This window comes from Trichoderma reesei, assembly GCF_000167675.1.
Source record: "Trichoderma reesei QM6a unplaced genomic scaffold TRIREscaffold_5, whole genome shotgun sequence".
NCBI classification, from domain to species: domain Eukaryota; kingdom Fungi; phylum Ascomycota; class Sordariomycetes; order Hypocreales; family Hypocreaceae; genus Trichoderma; species Trichoderma reesei.
In genome coordinates, this window is record NW_006711152.1 from 1,311,898 (window position 1) to 1,335,076 (window position 23,179).

At 52.9% G+C, this 23,179-nt stretch overlaps 7 protein-coding genes across 7 annotated transcripts; 3 read left to right on the top strand and 4 right to left on the bottom strand.

Annotated features, from left to right (window-relative positions):
* Positions 1 to 2,749: 2,749 nt before the first annotated feature.
* On the bottom strand, positions 2,750 to 3,525 carry TRIREDRAFT_40538 (uncharacterized protein; the record flags this gene model as incomplete). Its single annotated transcript, XM_006963503.1, has 2 exons — positions 2,750 to 3,206; positions 3,326 to 3,525. Coding segments are annotated over 2 exons (657 nt in total), but the record flags the coding sequence as incomplete, so codon positions are not given.
* A 1,235-nt stretch (positions 3,526 to 4,760) lies between these two features.
* TRIREDRAFT_105647 (uncharacterized protein) lies at positions 4,761 to 5,247 on the bottom strand (the record flags this gene model as incomplete). Its single annotated transcript, XM_006963888.1, has 3 exons — positions 4,761 to 4,901; positions 4,973 to 5,118; positions 5,184 to 5,247. 3 exons carry the CDS (start codon positions 5,245 to 5,247, stop codon positions 4,761 to 4,763), a joined length of 351 nt encoding a protein of 116 aa, XP_006963950.1.
* A 5,013-nt stretch (positions 5,248 to 10,260) lies between these two features.
* TRIREDRAFT_121056 (uncharacterized protein) lies at positions 10,261 to 13,134 on the top strand (the record flags this gene model as incomplete). Its single annotated transcript, XM_006963682.1, has 1 exon — positions 10,261 to 13,134. The coding sequence occupies one exon, from the start codon at positions 10,261 to 10,263 to the stop codon at positions 13,132 to 13,134; it is 2,874 nt and encodes a 957-aa protein (XP_006963744.1).
* A 1,233-nt stretch (positions 13,135 to 14,367) lies between these two features.
* Positions 14,368 to 15,686, bottom strand: TRIREDRAFT_76539 (uncharacterized protein; the record flags this gene model as incomplete). The annotated part of the gene is made up of 2 exons (XM_006963889.1): positions 15,048 to 15,686; positions 14,368 to 14,915 (listed from the first exon to the last, which is right to left on the bottom strand). The coding sequence occupies exons 1-2, from the start codon at positions 15,364 to 15,366 to the stop codon at positions 14,368 to 14,370; spliced, it is 867 nt and encodes a 288-aa protein (XP_006963951.1). The 5' UTR covers positions 15,367 to 15,686.
* A 1,472-nt stretch (positions 15,687 to 17,158) lies between these two features.
* TRIREDRAFT_105650 (uncharacterized protein) lies at positions 17,159 to 18,172 on the top strand (the record flags this gene model as incomplete). The annotated part of the gene is made up of 1 exon (XM_006963683.1): positions 17,159 to 18,172. One exon carries the CDS (start codon positions 17,159 to 17,161, stop codon positions 18,170 to 18,172), a length of 1,014 nt encoding a protein of 337 aa, XP_006963745.1.
* A 273-nt stretch (positions 18,173 to 18,445) lies between these two features.
* TRIREDRAFT_121058 (uncharacterized protein) lies at positions 18,446 to 20,176 on the bottom strand (the record flags this gene model as incomplete). Its single annotated transcript, XM_006963890.1, has 3 exons — positions 20,081 to 20,176; positions 19,027 to 20,028; positions 18,446 to 18,945 (listed from the first exon to the last, which is right to left on the bottom strand). The coding sequence occupies exons 1-3, from the start codon at positions 20,118 to 20,120 to the stop codon at positions 18,446 to 18,448; spliced, it is 1,542 nt and encodes a 513-aa protein (XP_006963952.1). The 5' UTR covers positions 20,121 to 20,176.
* Positions 20,177 to 20,562: 386 nt separating this feature from the next.
* Positions 20,563 to 23,049, top strand: TRIREDRAFT_105652 (uncharacterized protein; the record flags this gene model as incomplete). Its single annotated transcript, XM_006963684.1, has 9 exons — positions 20,563 to 20,663; positions 20,712 to 21,288; positions 21,349 to 21,393; positions 21,450 to 21,516; positions 21,572 to 21,815; positions 21,871 to 21,973; positions 22,033 to 22,139; positions 22,206 to 22,425; positions 22,480 to 23,049. 9 exons carry the CDS (start codon positions 20,563 to 20,565, stop codon positions 23,047 to 23,049), a joined length of 2,034 nt encoding a protein of 677 aa, XP_006963746.1.
* Between the last annotated feature and the right edge of the window lie 130 nt (positions 23,050 to 23,179).

Below are 23,179 nucleotides of genomic sequence, written 5' to 3' on the forward strand. Positions count from 1 at the left end.
CAAGACCGACCGATCGCCGAAGGGAGAAGGATGTAAATCCCTTTAGTGATTCCCACAGGTCAGAGGCGTGATCCCTTGGGTCTTGCATGTCGTTTCTCTTTCTTCTCCAGGCAGAATGTAGATCATACATACTTGACAAGTGCCTTGGTAGTATCTATCTATCTACTGAGGTAGGTAGGATTCATTGAAAGTGGGGGAAGAGAAATGAGAAGCAGAAAATAGGCGCATGGGCTTCAGGATGACATCACCGCCAAGGTCGAAACATACTCGTAAGGTATGAATTACCTACTAGGCAATCGTGTACTACTCGTAGTACGTTGTCTTTCATATCGCAAAGATGGCGCAGTCATTTCCCTTGCAATTGCAATCTGAACTAGGAGAAATGGCTGCAGGCAGGCATTTCGAAGTCGTACTTGCTTGCTGATTTTAGGGTGGCTTAACTCGAAACATTTGATGACATCTTCCATGCCATCTAAACAATCCGTCCGATTACGCACATGGCCACTGAGTACCCAAGTCTGTCAAGGTGAAATACTACTACTAGGTAGTAGTAGAAGGCTTGCCTTGATCCAAGTATTGCTAATTCCAGGGCTATATAGTATTACCGGAGGTCTCAAACGACCGCCCAGACACGTCGTGCAAAAGCCTGCAGATCTGCGATGCTCATGACGAAATCTCCTTCTTGGGGACCTGGTTCCCTTAGGAACAGAAGCCGGAACGAAAGCACCAAGGCGCTTCTAACGACTTGATACGAATCGGTAGCTGCATCCCTTGTTATCGTGATACTCTGTCGTAACACGGGCTGAACGGCGCCAACAGCTGCTGCCCTTCTAGTTGTCGTGGCGCCAGGGCGAGTCTGGCTGTCTTCTTCCCATCTCTCGATGATGATCTGTTGACGCTGGTGGTCGAACTTGCTTAAGAGGACAATCTTTACTTGGTGGTCTGATGCAGTAAACCACCACCTCATATCGTCTCGTAACGCAGTCAGGGATTCAGAATCCCCTGCCTCGACGACTAAGGTTGGCCAGGCAAGTTTATGATTGCGTGCTGGTATTGGCCCACCACAGGAGTCACCTTCACCACCATCACCTCCAGGGTGACCTTGTGGTCGAAAGGTGGTACTGCCGATTGATCTCCAGATCTCCATCGCTTCTGGCCCAAGCCGATGGTCAAATCTCCGATAGATGCCGATATGGAGCGCTTCATGTAGGGCAGTAGGAATTGTGATGATTAGAATCTGCTTATCGGCATGGTAACGGCGTATGCGGAATGGACGACGTTCCTGGTTGATGATTTCCTCGAAATTGGTAGGAGAAACATCTGATTATTAGTATAGAATATCCTAGAAATGTAGCTGGAAGTAGATACTTACTTTGAACAACCAGATAATCTCCAGAAACCTGCCTAGCCACCAGGGAGAGCTCTTTGATGGTTGTGAACTGGAAGGTCGGCGGCGGCGGCTCCTCCTCATACGATGCCAGCGAGGTAGGGGAAGTGGAAATTGACAAGTCAGGCGATGCCATTATATCAAGATTCTCCCGCGATAGAGACTGTTGTTGTTGTTGTTGTTGAGAACTCTGTTGGGGGGGAAGGGAGGCGGACTTGAAACTTGGAAGGCTTTGGAGTGAGTGAATGCTTCTTCGTAATGGGAGTGACTAGCTAGCACCCCAGCTTTGAGGTAACTAGCGCCCTTGTTCTACCATGGCTATTACTTGCTACATAGGTATATAAGGTACCTAAGTAAATACCAGAAGTGATTGATCTTTTAATTGCTATCACAACCTATAGGTAGGTATCTACTGTCTTGAAATTCTACACGTATAGAATCAAGTATCTGCCAGTATCGCAATATATATCTACCTACCTAGGTAGTCAAGTAGTCTTACCATATGCTTCTATTTCCGTTCAATGTGGGGTAATCTACCTAGGAAGGTACCTAGGGAGATTATAACAGGGGTGCCTTTGTACTGCACTTAAGAGATTCCTCAGGCGTCATACGAATATACCAGTAAACAATTGCCTAGTAATCTATCTGCAACTTCTTGACTGCAACTACCAACCGCATTATAACAGACTGGCATCAAGGTTGAAAGATTCTGTGAAGCTTCTATTGATACAGCTCTTTTTTTTCTTCTTCTTTCTTCCTTCTTCTTCTTCTTCTTCTTCTTCTTTTCTTTTCTTGCATTCTTACCACCAGCTGTAAGTATGACTTATGCACAATATGCCATATTGACCTGACGATAGTACGTCTGGCACCGCATACGCGTGTTACCCAGAGGCAGTGCTACAAGCCCACCTCCGCAGAATGCTACCACGGCTGGCGGTTGGGCCAAGCTCGGTGACGCCGACAAATGGTCTCGTGCCTAGGTAATGAGCGGTTTCTGTCCTGAGCTAGGCATTGATGCAATCCCACTTGGCCCTGTCAAATCCGGTGCTGCACAACGAATGCGCATGTGTGTAGCGGCGGCGGCCATGACTTTGCGACCTCGCAGGGAGACCTCGTCTTGTTGCGCTTCCTTACAGTGTTGACATGTTTTGTTCTGATGATTCGCCGTCGCCGTTGGCTCGGTCATAGCTCGTCAAATATCCGCAACGGCTCGTCGTCAGCTGGTGGTACATCCCAAGCTCGGGTCGCCTCCGGTTCTTCGCCGTGGCTATTTACCGCAAGGTCCTGATTGAGGCCTTGAAGCCCGGGCGTGGTGTTCCTCCACGAGCCTATTGAGTCGCCCGGTGCAGCGCCGCGGGCATGGTAACTGAAGGACACGAAGAGAAGACCGATGAGGCAGACAATGGACAACAGAGCCGCCCAGGTGATTCTCAGCCGCTTGCGCGTCTTCTCCTGCCATGCCCTGTCGGCGCGCTCCCAGCCCTCGATTTGTCTGCGCACCACATCCACCCGCGCTGCCAGCTTGTTGGCAGTCTGCCTTCCTAGGTGTATGCGATTCTGCAGCGTCTCGATTGTGGACTGTTGTGATTCGAAATGCCCAATGTTCCGTAGCTGGTTCGTAACGTCTGTCTCGAGCTCCTGCGCAGCCATGTCGAATCCCATCTGGAGGTCGCACGACGCCTGCGCAAGGTCCTTGAGAGCCTTGACCATGACCTGCAGGCTGCTCGTTTTCTCGAGGAGGGCATAGTGCGTCTGGTCTAGCTGTCGCGTCGTTTCGGCGGAGAAGTTGCTGAGCTCCGCGAGGGATTGCCGCAGCTCACTGAGGAACTCACAGTCAGTCAAAAGGCAGCACTTGGGGAATACTAGTCTTTTGTGTCCTTTGACATCGCGCTCAGTAAAGGGGGGAGGGGAGGGAGAGCTCCTTACTCGGTACTGGACGAGGCTTTATCATTTGCTCTGTCGCTTTGCCGCTTTTCCTTCGCCTTGTCCTTCTCTCTGTCCTTGTCCTCCTTGCCGATCCGCGAAAAGTCCGGCCTGTCATCGCCGTCCTTGGGTAGCAGCAGACTGGCGCGGCGGCTGTGAATCGGGCTCATGATGGGCGTCACGGCCCCCGAGCGCGGCACGTCCACCGAGCGCCGCATCCTGTGCGTCTGTATCCGGTTGAGCGTCTGTCCCTGACGCTGAGTCTGCAATGCCGCGGCCGCCGTCGTCGTCGTCGGTGTCTCGTCATCGTCCGCCCTGCCCCGGAACACCCTGTCGCCCACGACAAAGTCCGTCAGCGACCGCTGGACACGGTGCCGCCCAGGCCTGGCTGGGGCTGACGGAGGGTCAGGCAGGTTCTGAGTCGGCATCGCCGCTGGTTGGACCGAGGCGACGGAGAGAGGGGCCCCCTTTTCCATGCGAGCATCGTGCATGCATTGGATCGGGATTTGGGCCATAATATTACCAGGTAGGTCCAAGTAGAGGGACGGCAAGTGAATGGATGAGAGCCTGGGTGGTAGGGAAAATTAAGTGGGGCGGGGGCCCAGCAGCAAGCGAGTGACGACAAAGACTCCAAGGTACCTATCAAAGGGTACTAGATGTTGATGTTGTTGCAACTGCAACTGGACTTTTCACATGCAATCCAGCGCTTGAAGGGTTGGAGTTTGGGTGTCAAGCACTTAGGCTTAGGGCATTTCTGCACATTGATGCGTCTTTGCGGCAGTAGGATTGGAAGATCATCGTCCAGGTTGACTTCCAGTGGAAGCCCAATGTTTTAAATGGACATTGTTTCGGTGAAGCTATGGAGGTATAATTCAGAGATATTGATCCAAGTGTGCTCCCAACTCCGTGCAAATGCAAGTTTCCCCAAGAAACTAAAAATTGACAAAGTCCCCCCCATCATGAGCAGCAAGATGTAATATGCAGGCCCGAAGACATCAAGATGACATGTCCGTCCCAGCAGCAGAACTTCATCCTCCAGCAATCCCGGGTGCAGTCTGAAAAGAACCCCAGCCAACGCCCCGTCTCGTCTGGCAGGAACCGAACCGAATACCGAATCGTTCTAGGCTGGGGATGCAGAGTCCTCCAAACACAACCTCCCGCTTCCAGCGTTCCCATTCTTGCTGCAGCATCAAGAGGGGGGTTCAAGTTCAAACCACTGCAGACAATCGTACAGATCGATGGCGGTGAAGAGAGCGCCGCCACACAGCCCCCGTCCAACTGCATGCAGCTCCCAAGGTCGTCCACGTCTGGACACCAAAGCGCGCATCTCTTGCAAGCATCGAGATTCCACCGGGGGCTTTACCGATAGTAGTAATATTCTCGTACACGTCGCAGGATACGTATCAAACCCAATCCCAATGTCGTTCTTCGGCGCGGGCGTCCGGTCGGCTCATGAGTTCAAGAGCTTGTTTCGCTTCTCCTTGCGCTTCAATCTCTCCACTCGCTTGCGGTGCATCTTTTCGGCCATCTTCTCGTATCTCTCCCTCTCTTCCTTCTTTGCTCGCTTGTCCTTGATTGCTTGGATTCGTCGCTGTGCATATCCGTCAGCAAGGTGGCTGCAGAAGCGAATCGCTCTGCCAAGCGCGCAAAGCACCAACGTACCTGACGCTCTTCTTCCTTCTCCTGCTTCATCTCCTTTTCCTTGGCCTTCACCTGCGCCATCGCCGCTCGCTCTTTGGCCCTTTGCTCGTAGGAGGACAGACCGGCGGTCGGGCGAAAGGCCTTCTTCGGCGCATGCCATTGCATTCCTGTGGACTCGGTGTCAGTATATGCTGGTGGTGATTGAAGCGCCAGGCTGGGAAACCGCGCGTACCGTTTTTGCGCATGCCAAGCGGCTTTGTTGGCTTTGCAGCCGGCTTCTCAACTGCGGCTTCCATTGTGGATTAATTTGCCTTGTACGATCCCTGGTTGACTGGAGTAGTCCGAGTGGTCTTCTCTCTGCTGGATGAAGCTTTTTGTTCTCCTCTCTCTTCCCGAACTTTTTTTTTCTGCCAGTTAACTTGCACATGCGGGGCCAAGGCGGTGAGCGATGAAGAGCGCTTCTCCACTTTCAAAGGGGATCTTGATTGTACCTGACAAGCCCGCGCACCACAGGCAACCTGACAGTAGGTACCTACCTAGTACCTAAGGTAGGTACTGTAAAAGGCAACGCTGTATGTACCTACATGGCACTGGACGGTGGGAATCAGGCGCTGTAGTGGCCAATCTTCAGGCTCCATTCCAGCAGACTCTGGGTACCTACATGTACCAGACAACCTTCATCTTGCCATTCTGCAGCTGGCCAACGGCAATCTCCCCCGACACGTCCGGTTCGTTACACAGCATCAACGACACGGCACATGCCCGACGCTCGAATACCATCAGATACTACCTAAGGTAGTTACCATTTGATCTGCTCGAACGTGGCAGCCTCGCCCCCCTTGCGCCGATTCATTTGTACAGCTAATACATACCGCGCGCCGTCTCTATACGGGCACAACTTTCAAAGGCTGAATGAGGCCCGGCAGCGGTTCCACCCTTTCAAAGGCCCGCGCCGTCCATTCACACGGTGACAACGCAGAAGTGGATGAGAACCGGCCCCGGGCATTCGCGTTCCATTGCGCTGCAGATGCAGGGGCGTTCGTAGCATCTTCGTTCATACCTATTCTTCGCGAAAGACGAAGACGAAAGAGGGAACTGTTGTTGCGCATCACTACGAAGTATGTATGGCGTTGATGAACATTGGCTCTCGACTCCCCTGCCGGAGAAGACGACAGTGCTTCGAAATAAGCTGATATCATGGATGCGTTTGCGTCTTCGGGGCGTATCATCGATGTTACCGCTTCCGTGGAAGCTGAGGGAACATGTTAGCATACTTACCTATGAAGTTGCCTTGTTACTATGTATTATTACCTGGGAGGTATATTTCGAGTGATGCGGGCTGAAGAAGGGCGATCCCGCCCAGAAAATATTTCGTTTGCCAGCAAAGCCGGCGTCATAGGTAGAGGAGCAATAAAAGGGGGCAAGATAATTCAGCAGTCATAGCTTCGCTGTTTGAAAGCGACTCTCATTGTATCATTGGGAGCGCACAAAGGACACACGGCTGTCCTCAAAATGGCAACGTGTTTAATACGGAGCATGGCCTGAGCGTGTCTATTTTTAATTTGCCCTGTTTCAGGCTCCGAGTCAATCTTCAAACATCGGCTGGGCGATCGGTGGGCTCTTTAATCTTTTCCCAACATGAGACTGGGAGAAGAAGCTTTGTGCCACGTAGTCCCTTGCCGCTCACGATATTACGAGAGGCTGAGACTGATTGCATGATGGGGGACACACACAGAGAGTGTACGAGTACATACAGAGCCGCTGTACCGATCTCTCTTTACGAAGCATGTACAGGATACCCCGTCAATGCAGGTACGAGAAGCATTGATACGGAGCCCCCTTGGCCGGTGCTCTTCCAATCGCTGGCTGCCATGCCATCAGTACATGCGTATTGTGCTTCTAGCGGGAATCTCGAAGTCGTTGCCCTGGAGAATGCCTGGAAATGGCGGCTTACTATTACCACCCAGTACATGCATTGTTATATTATCCCAAGCCTGCACCCAGAAGCCACCCACCGACGCCTTGATTGTGACGCAAAGTTGCTTTCTCTCTCCCTGGCGCGGACGGAGACGTTCGGATGATGGAAGATACCTTACGGGTCCCTGGACAACAAAGAGGTGGATACCTCCACGGGGGGCCTCCCGCCATGCAAGGGCACCTCAACCAGTGGGTTTGCGTCGTTTGCCGGTAAATTGTCACAACAACTGGAACAGGGCTTCTTATGCTCGGCCCAGCAGGGCTGAAATTTCCGTCAGCCTGCATGTTCCGTCAGTGCCAGATCAGACGCCAATAATCAAGCAGCAAGAATATTCCGTAGCCTAAAAGCAAAGGAAGGGTCAGGCGCTCATTCAAGTGTCCGCTACATAATAGCACGGAGCACAAGGTAGACATCATGAAGACGACTAATACAGGTATTAGCGTGCTCGCACTTGGCAGCCGATGACAGGAGCCAGGTTATGAAACACGAAAAAGGGCCGGCGGCCCGTTGACATCTTGCTAGTACTGGCGGTACAAAGAGGAAGGAAGAGAAATTGTGAGGATGGAAGACGAAGAAGAAAACAAAGAAGAGGAGAGAAATAAGACGCAGGTGAATGCCAGAATCTGTTCATCAAAGGAGGATAATACCCAAGGTACCTTACCTTACCTTATTACCTACTACCTACCTAGTACCTACTACCTACCTGTAATGCTGAACAGGCAAAGACACTCATGCTTATGCTTATTAGTAGGTAGTACTAGTACTTGCAAAATAGAAGGGGATGCCGATGCGAGCTGAGCCGCGCCAGCTAAGATTGTCCGAATACCAAGCAAATGTCGATTACGACCTCGGATAGGCGCAGGAACGACATCCTTTGATTGTTGACTGCAACTTGCACCCTACTGTGGCTAGAGTTGCTCTCTGCGTATCTCCTTTGGGCCCCTGTCGGCGGAGCCTGGTGCATGTGTGTGTGCCGCATGAATCTGCAGACTCGAGTGTGTCCCAAGTAGTACTCCCATGCATCAAGGTAGGGTAAGGTAGGGCAGAGAGGCAAGGCAAGGCAAGGCAAGGCAAGGCGAGGCAAGGCAAGACTCTTGTGTCTCCCGTCTTGCGTCAAAGAAGGTCGATTGCCGACGGGGCTCGTGATCGAAAGGAATCATCCAGAGTCGAGGATTGCCCTGCCCTTCCCTTCCCGTCTTGTCAGCCCCAGCTGATGGGCCTCCAAGGCAAGGGAGCGAGAGAAAAGGGAAGGTCATCGAGATGTGTGGGCGCTTCTCCGCATGCACTGTACGGAAGTGAATGTAAGGTAGGTACTTGGCGCTCGCCTGTATCTGTATGTTGGCTCATTGTTTCACACCTCTTATTGATGGCCCGTGGTCACGAGGGGAGCATCGAGCAGGGCGAGCGAGGGATAAATAGCGACGGCGATGTGCGATTGTGCCCTCTTCGTAACACTTTGTATGCATCCATGGATCGATAGTGTGCTTGATCTGTACTAGATAGCCGCCTGCGTGGCCTGGCTAGACCTGCAGGCCGATGGCGATAGGGGAAGGCGATGGACGCTCCGCCGTTGGATTCGCTTGTCTTCTCTTCTTCCGTCGCTGCGACGCTGATTCTGTTGGATGTGCTTGTTTTCCTTCTCAGGCCGTCAGAAATACTAGGTTGGGAACGGAAGGCTGATTCTGCCTCCACTTGCAGCCGCCGCTCTCTATCTAGTATCTGATCTCGTTGCCCTGAGTCTCAACCGGGGTCGTGTAGGAGGGTTGCCAAGTGAGGTGTAGTAAGATGCAGATGAGAGAAATGATTCTGACACAAGGCCCCGGGATGCAAGTACAGGTACAAGACAGCAGAACCGAACACGGCCAAACACAACTGGACACCTGAGGTAGCAGGCAGGCGAGACATGACTGCCCGCTGGACGGCCAAACAGCACCCGCGAAAGGGCCAACCAGAGGGCTGACAAGGGACGATTGACAGATCAATGAATCAATCAATGCTCTGCCCAGTCGGCGGCTGAGGATGCAGATGCACCAGCTGCACGCCTGCGTTAGCGGAAACGATCACCTGCTGTTCTGACCTGTAAGATCTAGCACTAGGTACTAAGAGACCAATGTAGTTGTAGCCGGATGCCTTTCGTCCTTCGGCGTATTACCTACCTTACCTCTAGCCCGCTGAATGCAAGGCACAGGCACTGTGCCTTCAGCAAAGTCAAGGCCCTGTGGCAGCGCCTGTAACGCGTGCTGTAGCGCCGTGCTGCAGCCCAAGGCACTGTGTGGGCGGGCTGAGCGGCTACAAGTCAGTGGGCGTTGCTCCAGAATCGGGGCCTCTGGCGCAGTGGCAAACGCGATGGCACTTTGCTGCGGGCGGAGGAGCTGCCCAGAAACCCCCAAAGTACCGCTACCTCGACGTTCCTGGCATGCTCGTCTGTTAGCGCCTGCCAGCGTGCATGTACCCAGTACGGGCAGGGTACGCGGCACGCAGGGGTGGGTGCGCTGCTTTGGGGATGGCCAAGGCTTGGAAGGGCCTCTAGGCCGCATTTCGCTGTGGGGACCGCGAGGTACCTTGCACAACCAGGCCCCGGCAGGCAGGGATCCCGGGCGACTTCTCGGCTGGTACCTGCTGGGCCGTACCTCTGGGTAGCGCGCCCCCCATATTCTGTGTCCGTCTCCGACTCTTTCTTCTCCTCTCTCCAGATTTTCTTTTCCTTCGATCCCATTCCTATTCTCTATTCTCCATCCGCGCCATCGAAACTTTAACCACCTTTGGTGCAATTCCAGCTACGCTGCTCGCCTCGAGTTGCTGCTGGTTTTGACCGTCCGCTCATTTCCCCCGATTTTTTTTGATCTTGATCTTCTCCAGCATTGCATTTTACCCTCTTCTTCTTCTTCTTCATCCTCTGCAGTTGTTCTCTTCTCTACACATCCTTCATCTCGCGACACTTCTCCCGCCTTTGCCGCATCGTTCGAACCGCCGTTGATTCGCTGGTACGCATCGCCAACGCCTTGCTCGACGCAGCGCCCGTCTGTGAAGCCGACTGCTCATCATTTTTTTCTCTCTGATATCTAGACTCGGATCTCATCGAGATTTGTCTGCTTCGGCTTGTTTTATATCACCGCCATCTGTACTTTATTTTCCAGACAACGAGAAGAGCAAGCAACGCAATCAAGCCGCAATCGACCGACCAAGAAACGAAAAACCTTCACCAAAAATAAGAAAAAAAAAAAAAAGACGTCACCAGTCACCATAGCACACTTACGCCTACTCTATGGTCCATCACTCAATCTAGTCACTCATCATCCATGTTCATGCCACATCACGGCCGGAAGCAATGATGGCAACCGCACTCTACACCCCCGAACGAGCAGCCGTTGCTCCGCCTGTCCACAATATGGAGGGGGCTGTCGACTGTCTTGCTTCCACGGACGACGCGACTACCGCCTCTCTCGCCCGCGGCTCTGCGTCTTATCATGGCGCGCTGCCTCCTCCCAACCCTCAATTCTCGTTTCCCGCAGCGCCGCCCACACCGTCACACGAGTCGATCGCCAAGCGGAGGCGACCCATGTCCGCCGTCGAGATGCACCGGCCCCTCAGCATAGCCGTGGATGGCTCTCGACACGCGGCGCTGCCGGCTTTCAGCTTCAATCCGGGTGCCTCTCTTCCTCCAGACCCTCGTGCTTTTCTCAGCCCGCCTCATTCTCCAAACTCCGCCAAGCAAACTCCCGGCGCCGCGTCCAACCGTCCAATGGGCCACGGCCATCGAAGGGGCGGCAGCGAGTTTGTCGGCGGCCGTCTTCGCGAAGGGAGCACGATTGCCGTCATGAGCACGAGCCCGCCAAAGAACGAATTTGACTTGAAGACGCCCGCGCTACAGCCACCGCGCAGAGGACACCGCCGAGGCATGTCTGCCACTATTCCAGCAACTGACCTCCCCATGCTCTTCGCGCCGCCAGCCATCGGCTCTCTCCCCCAAGGAAACAGCGCTCCCAGTAGCCCTACAATCATGGGTCGAAAAGAGGATCTGCCTCTCATTGGCTTCGAGTTTCCCTTGCCGGAGCCCACCCAACTTGGAAAAGATGACAAGACCGCAGGCAACTCCAAAGCACCGCTCCTGGCTCCCGACGAGGCCTGGAAGATGGGTAAACCCATGCTGCGTTCAAAGGTTGGGTTTTCGGATACTCTGGAATTTATTCCCCGGCCCCTCTCACTCGTGTCTAATGACACGTCGAGCACCATAACCGCGCGACCGGGCCATTCGGTCTCTGGCAGTGTATCCTCCGTCATCTCGGTTACTTCCAACAATGGTCGAGATGGCTCCGCTCCACTTTCGCGAACAGCGAGTGAACCTCAGGAGTCCCGACCCAGCACAGCAGGCGCCATCCTGGAACGCACCGCGGAGCTGCAAATTACCGAGGAGCCGCCTACTTCTCCCCGCCGCCGAAACTCGATTCCTGCTCTCCTCAATATCGCCGACGCTGACGCCACAGAGTCGAACGTGTCCACCCCCTCCAAACCCGCCAAGCGCTGGTCCTTCTTCGGCCTAGATGCCTTCGCCTCTGGATCTCCCGTCAAGAGGCGGCCGAGCTCTTCCGGCTCTTCGGAATGCGCCCCTCGCCCTGTTGATAGAATCTCTTGCTCTGATCGTGGGTCGGAGTCTTCGCTAGACACTTCAGAAACCCCTTCATCGAAGCACAAGAAGGGAAGCAAAAAGGGCGACAAGAAGAAGAAGAAGAGCAAAAAGGAAAGGAAGGAGGAGAAGAAGGAGAAGAAGAAGGAGGAGGAGAAGAAGGCCAAAGGGTGGGCTGGCTCCATTCTTCCCTTGAAGGGTCACAAGAAGCGTGGCAAATCAAGCGCAGTTCGACCACCAACGCCTCCAGCGTCTGTGTCGCATCCTGACGACGACGAAGAGGATGAAACAGAAAGGGACATTCGAGAACCTTCGTTTGAACCGCCCACCATCAGCATCACCGAATCGCCTCCCTTACCTGAGCCTTGCGAGCCGCCGAAGCGGCATTCAGAGGAGGTCTCTTCTCCCATGATTGACCTGGATGCCGCTCTCGGTCCTTTCAACACCCCCTTGTCCTATAACCCGGAGTGGGAGGCTGCTCAGCGTGCCGCAGGCACGCCGAGTAGCAGGAGGCGCCTCCATAGCGCTCAAGGACTCAAGGGCTTCAGTGGTCCAGGCATGCATTATCACCGACGTGCCGAGTCGGCCCCTGACCTCCCTCCCTTTGATTTCCGCTCTTCCATGCACCGATTCGGCAGCAGCTCCACCATGGCTGACGTGTTTGAAGAGGATGAAGAGGACGACGACGGAAAAGGCCACACCAGGACCCGGCTCGAAACCAGCGAGGAGACTAGCGAGGAATCCGACGGCGAGACGACACCGCCCGCTGTCGGGCCTATCTCGAAAGAAGCCTTTGGCGCCCCCAGCGACAAGGCGCTAGGGAAAATGCGTCGCAGAAGCGCTGGCATCATGGAGAGAGAATCTTTCAGCTCGCAAGCAGCACGGGCTGATGCTTTCAAGATCTCGCTCCAAGATGAAACCATTGCAGAGGAGTTTTCAATGCCCATATTCCGCGCCCCTACCTTCCAAGGCCGCAGGGATTCCGTCGACTCCGGGGCGCCCTCGGCCCCCTCTCCGCGACAGCTCCCTGTCACTGTCGATATGCCGGTGGATGATCAGCCTCTTGCTCTTCCCAGTGCTGGCATTTCACCGCTTAGCCCTTACTCGGCTAGCTATGCCTCGTCTCCCCATCCCTCTCCGCGGACGCCAATGTCGATAGACGCCCAGCGTATCTCTACGGCGCCGTCGTCCGTCACTGACGATAGCTTCCATTCTCTGCTCATGGGAGAGCCGGGACCGGAAGTCAGGATTTCGATGGACTACGACGTCCCGTCCATTGCGTCGAGCGCCTCTGCCATGACTCGTGACAGCAGCTATATTCCCGCACCGCGACCGCGACAACCTCTTGCTCGTGATCAGCGTCCGGTGTCCATGTCAGCGCCATTTGGGCGCAGGCGATCGAGCTTGGCCAGCCTCAGCCGTCTCATTAGCAGTTCCCACGGCGAGAGAAGCAAGCTCTCCATGGAGGTGACTCTAGATAATGAGCCGGAGTCGAAAAAGTCCAAGAGCAAAACCAAGCGGCTTGGCCGGATGATGCAGTTTTGGAAACCGAACAAAGATGAGAAAGACAAAGCCACTTGAACCTTTGCTACGGAGATGAGAGAGGCACGAACAATAACGAAGCAGGGTCTCGGCGATTTGACGGAGACTCTGCTTTGACGAACTTAAATGTATTCTATGTAGCGCATGCTTTCCAAAAACAAAACCTTTTTCCACCGCCCATCTCGCCTCATGGATTCTGGATCTACTGAAACTTTCGCCGCCGTGAGCTCGCCAGTTGTTTGTCCTTCATTGACAATCGCCGGCCTGTTGTCATGAGAGGGGCTGGAGGATCTGATCTATTCTCTTACTGCAAACTTGCGGTGATGACCTATCAGTTGGGATGCCCCTACAGTAAGTTGCATGAAGCCGTGCATACCTATAACGACGAGCAATTGGCCTATGACGACAAGTATGAACATTTGCCTTTGTTGTTTGACGATTGCATTTGTCACCTTTTCATTTCATTTCCCTTTTATATTTCTTTTTTCCCTTTGGTTCGGTCTGGTGGGCAGACGGGTTGACAGAAGCAACTTTCGGACGGCTTGGAGAGGCTTCAATGTTCGGACGAGACATGTCGATTTTCTGGATTCCTCTTCTTCCCCCCCTTTTCTCAGTGATTTCTCTGGATCAATGGATGGCTCCATCTGGAAGCGTCGCTGGTGGTTACTACTATACAGAGCGTTCAAAGGGTTTCATGGATGGCCGGTTTTACTTTTGACACGAGGTTTGCCGACTTTCAACGGCGGATAGAGAGAAGTTGCCTGTGTTTTTTCCGCTAGGAAGAGGAGAAAGTTTGATAGCGGATTTAGCTATGCAGTCGAATTGAATTGCTCTGATGAGCATATTACATCAAGAGACAAACATTTTATAAGCATGGGGACTTCTAGATGGTTTGATCAAGGACAAGCCAGAAATACTTTAGCATGTTCGTAGTCGAATTTAATGGTACGTATCGGCAGATAGTGCTCAGAGAGATGCGCAAGATATCTGCCAAGAGGTAGGATATAATATATGTGCAAGCAGCTCGCTTTGCCTTGGTACAGAAATAGTCATAAGCCGTAACACATCATAAAACTACCCAATGAAAAGGTAGAATGGGAAGAAGAGAAAAGCAAGTAAAAGAGAGGTAGAAAGAAAAAATCGAAAACAAAACAAACAAAACAAAAAAGGTCGTATCCAGTTTCGTGTAAAATCATCCAGGCGTCTCTCACGCTGCCCAACAGCCCTCATCTCGATCTCGTAACACTCATAATCATGACAGGGGGGTCCTTGTCATGAAAACATCTTGGACACTCCCTTGCGAATGCCATCCATGAAGCCGCCCTCGCGGTCCCTCTCGTCGTAATACGTGGTAGCCCTACGCTCCCACCGGACATCACCGCTCCGTCTTCGCTCCACGCGCGTCGCTCCGCTGCGAGAAGCAGAAGAAGCATACGCATGGCCGCCATTCGCAATCGCAGAACCACCGGCGCCGCCAGCATAAGCAGCATAAGCGCTGGGGTTCAAGCTGCCTTGCCCGTGGTGCCCGTACTCGCCCGCCATGCGCACGGCGTCGCCCACGGCGCTAAAGGGGTCGCCGGTGGCGGCGCGCTTGGCGACGCTGAGCATGCGCTCGAGGGCAGGCGGGATGCGCAGGCCGAAGCGGGCGAGCAGGGCGGTCAGGGCGCCGCCGGTGACGAGGGGCAGGATGACGAGGAAGAAGACCTTCCAGGGGTGGCGCTTGGCGTAGTGCTGCAGGTCGCGGAGGAGGCGCTTGAGCTGCTTGATGCAGCGCTGGACGAAGCCCTCGCGGGGGGAGCGTTTGTAGTACGACGGGCGGCCTGTTGATTGGGATTTCTGTTAGTTTATTGTCCAGCCTATCTTCTTCTTCGTGTTCTTTTCTCTCTCTATATATATATAATAATGTGTGTATATATATATAGCTTGCGCGCCTGGAGGAAGGGAAAACGTACTGTTTCCAAAGAAGCTGGAGCGGCTGTGGTTGCCGCCGCCCACGCCAAAGAACGAACCTCTGGAGCCGGTGCTCCTGCGATGGCCGCTGCCGCCCTCGCCGCCGCCAAAGAAGCCGCGGGTGCGGGAGCGAGACCTGGAGCGATCCCGATCACGTTCCCGGTCGCGGGACCGGTCTCGAGAGCGCGATCGCGAGGTCGAGGGGGAGTGTGAGCGGCGCTTCTTGTGGCGGCGGGTGCCGGTCGCCTGGTGGTGACGGGAGGAGCGGCCGCTTTGGCTGACGGCGTCGCCAAACGAGTCGAGGAGGCTGGAGGAGCCCATTGTTGATGATGAGGAGAGAAAGCAAGAAAGAGAGAGAGAGAGTGTGTGTGTCTTTTTGTGCTCCTGTTTTCCCTTTTGTTGGTGGCTTCGTAACGAGTATGTAGATGTTCAATTGAGAGGTGAGCGCATCGGTGTTGAGGAACGGGGAAGGACGGCTTGTTATTGTCGTTGTTGTTTTGTTTGTTTGAAGCTGAATGGGATGGGAGATTGTTTTTGTTCGTCTGAGAAGCGGTGCCTTGCCTTGCTGGGGGGGTACACGAGGGTCTACCGTAAGGCAACTGAAAGCAAGGTACCAGCTGAATATGCAGAGTGCGGCTTATTACAGACAGCCCCCAATCGGCGCGACTCAAAGGCCCAACCGCTGCGGAGAAGCGACTCACTTCCAAGGTATGGCGATGATACACAAGGGACAGCACGTAGGAGGTAAATTTGAAAAAAAAAAACAAGGGAAAAAAAATCAACCACAGAAGAGGAACACAAAGGAAGATGGAGAGAGAGATACCTAGACAAGGCCCTGTTGAGGCTTTACTGTAAACAGCCAAGTCATCAAGCACAGCTTGTGAGGTTGCTTATGCGTCCTTCCTACCTACATACTGTACCTTGGGTACCATATATCTGCTGGTATTACCTGAAGCACACGAGGTCCCCTTGCTGTTGGTATCAATAGTACTAATACTGCCCACTCCAGTCCCATCTGTGCTCCATAAGCTTGTTTGCTTGCGCCAATGCGGGCAACGAGGCGGGATGCGGGATGCAGGCTGCAGCAATGAGCTGCAGGGCAGCTGAGTGGGAAGCACTTCGGACCAGGTCGAGTGACAGTACAGATACAGGTACAGATACAGATACAGATACTACCTACAGGATGCTGCCACGCGATACGAGAAATAGAAAAATAAATAAATAAAAAAGTCTCCTCTGGTGCTCCAGCAGGAGGGACCCGTAAGCAGGGCCTGTTCAGTGTTGAAGCGCCCTGGCCGCCGTGAAAATGCGGGTGGCTGGGGAGAGGTGTTGCAATTTCAGTGCAAAGTCAGAACTCGATTGTCTTGAAGGTTTCTGTCCTGGGGCCACAGTGAGACTTGGATGATGGATCATACGGAGTACATACAACAAGAGAGGTCGAGATGGTACCTACTCTTCATATTCATACAATATGAGCGCTTTGTGTCAGTCAAAACACGAGCTGAGTCTCTGGTCCCTGGAACAGGGCAGGGTTCGAGGGACTTGGACATACGAAGACAACGTGGCGCAGCAGATTGTGCTCGCCAAGGTAAGGTATGTAAGGTAGGGAGCCCCAACAACCCAAGTACCTAGGTACATTATGTATTCTCGCGCGTGTGAAATGGCAAGAGTACAAGATACGGGATGCCTGTCTGCAGATCTCAATACGAGATCCGGATTGGGCTCATCATCAGCTGTGTATTGCAAAGTATAGATACTTGATGTTGGAGACGAAGAGCTTTCGTGCTGATTTGCAGTCTCTGAGTCGAGGCGACGATGTTGTTACCGTGATTACCAAAGTACAATACAAACACAGTAGAACAGCTCCTGCGCCACAGTTGCAATGCTGCTACGCCACACCCCGGATCTCAACCTCAAGCCACTGCTCATGCGCGGAACCGAACTTCACATGAAGAGAACATGTTCTACCGCTCTATAGAATCCCCCATTACCGATTCATTTTATCCTTCATAACCCTCTCTCCCCTGATCAACTCACTGTGAAATCTCCGTCGAACCAGAACAAGGGGCTCTACACGAAACAACCACAGACACTCACACCTCCAGCCAGAAAAATGTCCCCCCAAGACGCCCAAGACGACGAAGATGACTACATGAACATGACCTTCCAAGACGCTCCCCCCACCACAGAATCCTCCGTCCAGCGCGCCGAGCGCCTCAAACGAGAATCTCGCGCCCGCGGCATCATCAAGTCCAAGGCACAGCTCGCACAGGAAGAAGCCGCCGCAAGAGAAAAAGCGCTGGCAACGTCCCTGCTCGAGGATGCGCGCGCCAAGAAGAGCAAGGGCCTTGCCATGATGGCCAAGATGGGCTTCAAGGGAGGCGGTCTGGGGAAGAAGACGGAAGACGGACAGGGCTCGGGCAAGACGGAGCCTATCAGGATTAGCATGAAGGAGGATCGGGGCGGTATTGGGATGGAGAGCGAGAAGAAGAGGAAGCTTCAGGAAGCTGCCGAGGAGCGGGATGTCAAGGCCGTCAAGATTGATCCGTTGGAGTATCGCGAGAGGATGAGGGCGGAAAGGGAGGATGCGAGGCTGGAAGCACAGCTGCGTGCTGCGCAGCGGACGGCAGAGAGGCTAGATGAGGAAAAGACGAGCACAGAGCTGAGCCAGAAATATCCTCCCCCTTCTTCTTCTCCATCTTCGGAAGAAGAAGCGTCAAAGTCGAAGTCAAAGCCAAAGCCCAAGACAGGATCTTCTAGGCCACTCAAGTCCGTCCCAGTGCTTTATCGTGGCTTAGTCCGTCATCGCGAGGAAAAGGAGCGTGAGCGACGGATGAGGCGCGAATTGGACGAATCTCTTTCGCGGTTACCTACGTATGAGACTAGCGATGAGGATGATGACGATAAGATGGCTATGGGAAAGGATGTTACCTTTGCTCTTGCGGATGATTCGGATGAGGAAGATGAAGAGCTGCAGGAGTTTGAGGCTCTCGATCTCAAGACGAGACTGGCGCGTCTTGTCATGTACCTGCGAGAAAAGCACCGGTATTGTTTCTGGTGCAAGATGGCGTATCCAGATGATGAAATGGACGGGTGTCCTGGAATTACAGAGGAGGATCACGATTAGAAGAATACATGATGCAAATCTGCTTGAATACTATGGGCCATCAACGTTGCTGCTGCTCTTCCCTAAATCCACGATCCTCTTGTACTGTTTAATCACTCTTTTTTGTTTTCGCCTGATCTGTGTCTTCAAATCCTCAAGGTGACGCCATGTGTTTATAGCCGGCCTCTCTAAAGCAAGGCCGAGGCCATCCATTGCAAGCTCACCGTATGCAGCCTGATTCCCCGGCAACGCTCTGATTTCCCTCCATCTCTCCCCACGACAGTCGTCAGAAACCTAGAAACCAGATTCCAAGTCCACCTTATCCACTTTGTCCCCCAGTATCACGCGAGACTTGCAGAGGACCATGTTCTGATCAAAGTCTTCTCCATCTGCGTTCCCGATCTTCACTAAGCCTGGAGCTTCGACGAATTTGACATAGAAGTCGTGTGCGTCGGCGCCTCCGTTTCCAAGCGTAGTATCCATGGTTGCTGGATCGTAAGTGGTAAGATTCGTGCCGTCATTGTCTCCAATCCACTTCACTAGGAAGATAGCTTTAGACTTCATCATGACGATATGGAGGCCCACTGCGTGTTCAATGAGCCGCTTCATCTTGTCTCTGAACTCCCTGTCCTTGGATTCTGGTATGAAAAATTGCAGCTCTCGGTGGAGACTTTCAACTTTAGAGTGAAGACTATCTTGGTCCAGATGAGCGTCTTCATCGAGGTCTGCAGTTACTCTCGACTTAGTCTGACTGATGATCTTGGGGTACCGGGGGTCTTTGAGGAAGGCATAATCTATGTGAAAGAGACGATGTCAATACTTCGTATACGAGCAACCTTGATGTATATTGAAGAAAGAATGGGGGTAGATGTTACCATTTCCAGACAGGGTTTGTGTCAAGTATTGGCCGAGTTCTCCTTGCCAGATACGTGTATACCCTCGGAATATAGCAGAAACCAAAGTCCTCCATATCGCTCTCCGAAGGATGTTTGTACGTAAAGATGGAACGTCTTCTGAGAAGCGAAATCGGTGCCATTTCACCAGCGCCGCAAGTCTCTGGACTTGATTGCTGGGTTGCTCAGTGAGACACTGGGAAACCAGGTCGCGCACATTGTACGACAGCATCATCCACGCGGATGAAACTTCGGAATCCGATACTTTGACATAATTCAAAGAGTCCCGCTTGGCCTCTTCCAGAGCAATCATGAGCTTGGTTGTCCGCTGCCCGATTTCTGATCGCAGTTTATCATACGCATCCTGTAGTTCATCGTTTTCGACTTGCAATTGATTTTTCTCGTCTTGTAGCCGACCAGTTTCTTTTTTCAGCAGCATTCTAGCCTCTTTGTAGGCGTTCTGTGCCTTGTCAAGCTTGACTTCAAGCCCTTTGACTTGTCTTTCCAACTCGCGGACTTCGGAGCTCAGAGATTCGGAGTCTTGTGCCTTTGAAGTAAATCTGGCCAATATACTCTGCAGGTCCTTGTCAAACCTTTTGATTTCAGTGTTGGCTGAAGGCTTCCGGCCACGTTTTGCTGGGCTTGGAAGCTCAAATTCGCCGTCATCGTCGCAAGCCCGTTTCCTGGTCTTGATACTGATCACGCGGGAACCTCGAATCTGTTCCGCTGAGTCCGCCGGCTCCTGCTTAGCCGGGCGGGAACGCAACGTCCGAGGACACTCGCCTTCCCTGACGCCTGATGATGGGGATGAAACATCTCCTTGAGATCCCATGAGCTCATCTCCAGCTTCATAAACGGTAGAAGAGGCTTCAGTGTCAATATCGTTGGACTCGTCGTACTTGGGTCGACCGTCTTCCCTAGGCCGAAGAGAAGGACCCTCGGCCGCTTGGATTACTCTTTCTCTTTGGGAGCTTCCCTGAGTGTCTGTCACGGTTAGTTTGGGAAACCTGGCTTCACGAGGCTGGAGATGATTTACCGCTTCCCCCGTCATGAATTTGCTCGACGCCTTTTGGCATTGCGAGGTGAGAACAAAGAGTGGTGGCTTGAAACTACCCAAACTTGATGGAATTGCGGTTGTAGGAAGAAGGGAAAAAATCATGGAGAGATAGAAGGGAAACGGAGAAGAGTGAGGAATAGAGAAAGAAAGAAATAGGAAACAAAGTGCATTTGGCAGAATCACTCACGTGCTGGACCTGCACCGCCTTCACTCTGCCCGATATTTGAGGTATCTATCCGCCAGCTGGCAGAGCGAAGTGAAGCACGGCCGCTCACTTCATTCTTACTTCAGCTTGAATTTCTCCTCCAGTTTCTTTCTTCTGCTTTATCTTCCACTTTGGAATCTCTGGATGACTTGGCTCCTTAGCGGTTTACCAGCTTCTGACCAGCCTTTGCCCCCTCTACGAAGTTGTCTTACTTCTGAACTGCACACCCTTGATACTGCCCAAGATCCCGCTGGCCATGCCTCAACCTACGCGGACCCAGAGAGGCGCCGGAAGAGGAACACGAGAGCTTCATGCTGGGGATCCGACGATCGTCATCGGCATAGATTTTGGAACAACGTAAGTTCACTTCCTTCACGATGTGGCCTCTATGCTGACCCTGCGTAGCTTTTCAGGCGTGGCATGGGCCAGATCAACCCGACCAGACCACGTCGACATCATAACGAGCTGGAAGTCCACCTTCAACTTCAACAGCGACAAGGAAAAGGTCTCAACCTCAATCTCCTACACCGAGGAGGAACAGCCACCTCTCTGGGGCTACGCCGCCCCTATCGGAGAATCTACTCTTCGGTGGTTCAAGCTGTGTCTTTTGGATGAAGAAGATATACCACAGTACCTACGGGAGTCGACCCATCTCCAGAGTGCCAAGTCCTCTTTGGAAAAGCTGGGTACCCATGCCGTTGATGTCATCAGCGATTATCTGCGCGAGCTGTGGAAATATAGTCTTGGCTGTATCGAGCGAGCTGAGGGGGCTTCCCTGATGGAGCTTTCTGCATTGAGAGTCATTGTTACCCTCCCGGCAATCTGGCCCGCATACGCCCAGTTCCGTATGAAAGAGGCTATTGAGAAGGCCGGCATTCTCGAGCCTCGTGGTCTTTTCGACACAACTTTGGAGTTCATATCCGAGCCGGAGGCTGCAGCTCTGGCTTCTTTGAAAGACATGTCCGACAGAGCTGACATGAGTGTATGAGTACTTCATGACGACATCTGATCTCTACATTACTAACAGGTTGTTGTTCCTTAGGTCGGCGACCACTTTGTTGTTTGCGATGCTGGTGGAGGCACTGTGGTAAGTTCACTCCTGGTCAACGACTGAATCATGCGGTTGCTCACCACAATGTACAGGATGTCATCACCTACACTGTCGTCAATAAACAGCCAATCAAAGTACAAGAAAGCGTCAGAGGCGATGGTAGGATATCCGTGCTTTCTGTGACTCGAACAATACGGCTAACGCCCTCTAACAGGAAAGCTATGCGGCGCGACCTTTGTGGACGAGCGGTTCCGAACCCTCCTGAAGAGCAAGATGGCCTGGACAATCTGGGATAAGCTTGGAGAAGATGGTATAGCTCGTCTCGTAAACAACGAGTGGGAAAATGGCATAAAGCCACAATTCTGTAATGACGGCCGAGACTGGACCATACAGATCCCCCTCACCTCGCGGAAGAGAGATCACGATCAGTACAGCTGTCCAGAGATCAACGTCAGCAAGTAAGAACCTCGGTCGCGAAGTTATCTGAGGAACTATTGCTGACAGGATGAACAGCAAAGAAGTTGTTGAAGTGTTCAGCCCGATAATGAGTCAGGTTGTGGAACTTGTGACAACTCAGATCCAAGAAGTCCAGAAACGCTATAAGAAGAAGCCCAAGGTATGAACTATCCATTTGGATTCTCATGGGAAACCTGGTACTAATACAGATACCTCCAGTTTATCATCTTGGTGGGCGGCTTCGGACGCTGTCGCCATTTACATACCTGTCTGACAAATGGCTTGAGGGGCCAGGTTGAGATTCTCCAGGGTTTGGGAGCACGGCCGTAAGTACACACTGCCACACCAAACTGGACCGAAGCTGATTCTTTCACCCTTCTCTTATAAAACAGTTGGACAGCAGTATGTCGCGGTGCAGCCATCCGGGGGCTCGAGAAATCCGATAATGCAGAAGAGTCGGCAATCCGTTCGAGGATTGCGAGAGCGAGCTATGGAACTATGTGCAACGTGACGCCCTGGACCGAAGGGGAGCATGATGCTCGAGACAAAGAGTGGTGCCCCGTCACGCGACTTTACATTGCCGCTGACCAGGCTTCCTGGTTCCTGCGCATCGTAAGTCACTACATAAGCCCCTATCTGATAAGGAGAATGCTAACACTCATAAAGGGCGAGAAGATGGAAGTAGGCAAATCTATCGAACTAGGCTTCCATCAGGATCTCGACAAACCGCTCGACAGTATTTCTACCCATCTAATCTACTCCAACGCCCTCAACCCATCCGATAGATGCGACGAGACGGTCAAGGAGCTCTGCCAAGTACGCTGGGCTCGAGTCCCCGATTATGACAGTCTGCCTTCGTGGAAGAACTCAAAGGGCACGCGTCTGAAGCGCCTATCCTACATCATCAAGATGACTTCGAACGGCGTGTCCCTGGACTTTGAGATCTCCCACGAGGGCAGAATCGTGGCATCGAAGAATGTTGTTGTCGACTACAGCGAGAGCGGAGCGGCGGCCTGCCGCTCTTCGACCGTTGCGGATGATGCTGATGACGCCGTGAGCCTCGCTGATGACGACGATAGCGGCACATACGTCCCCGCTGGACATGAAGGGGCGGGAACTCCCGCCAACTCGGCCACCATCTGGCCCGCTGAAGTTGTGAGTCGTGTGAACCAGGTCTGGGGAGGTCAGAACTGGGATGAATATTCGGCTAGGGTTGAGGCCCGACAAAGGGGATGAAGGGAAGCCAAGGGATCTGGCCATTGGGAAATATGGTGGGAAGAGAACGTTTGCCTGATGGTGATCATATGAAGCAAAGTATAAAAATTTCAGTCAAATCTCCCAATGAAATTAGCTAGACTATGCAGAA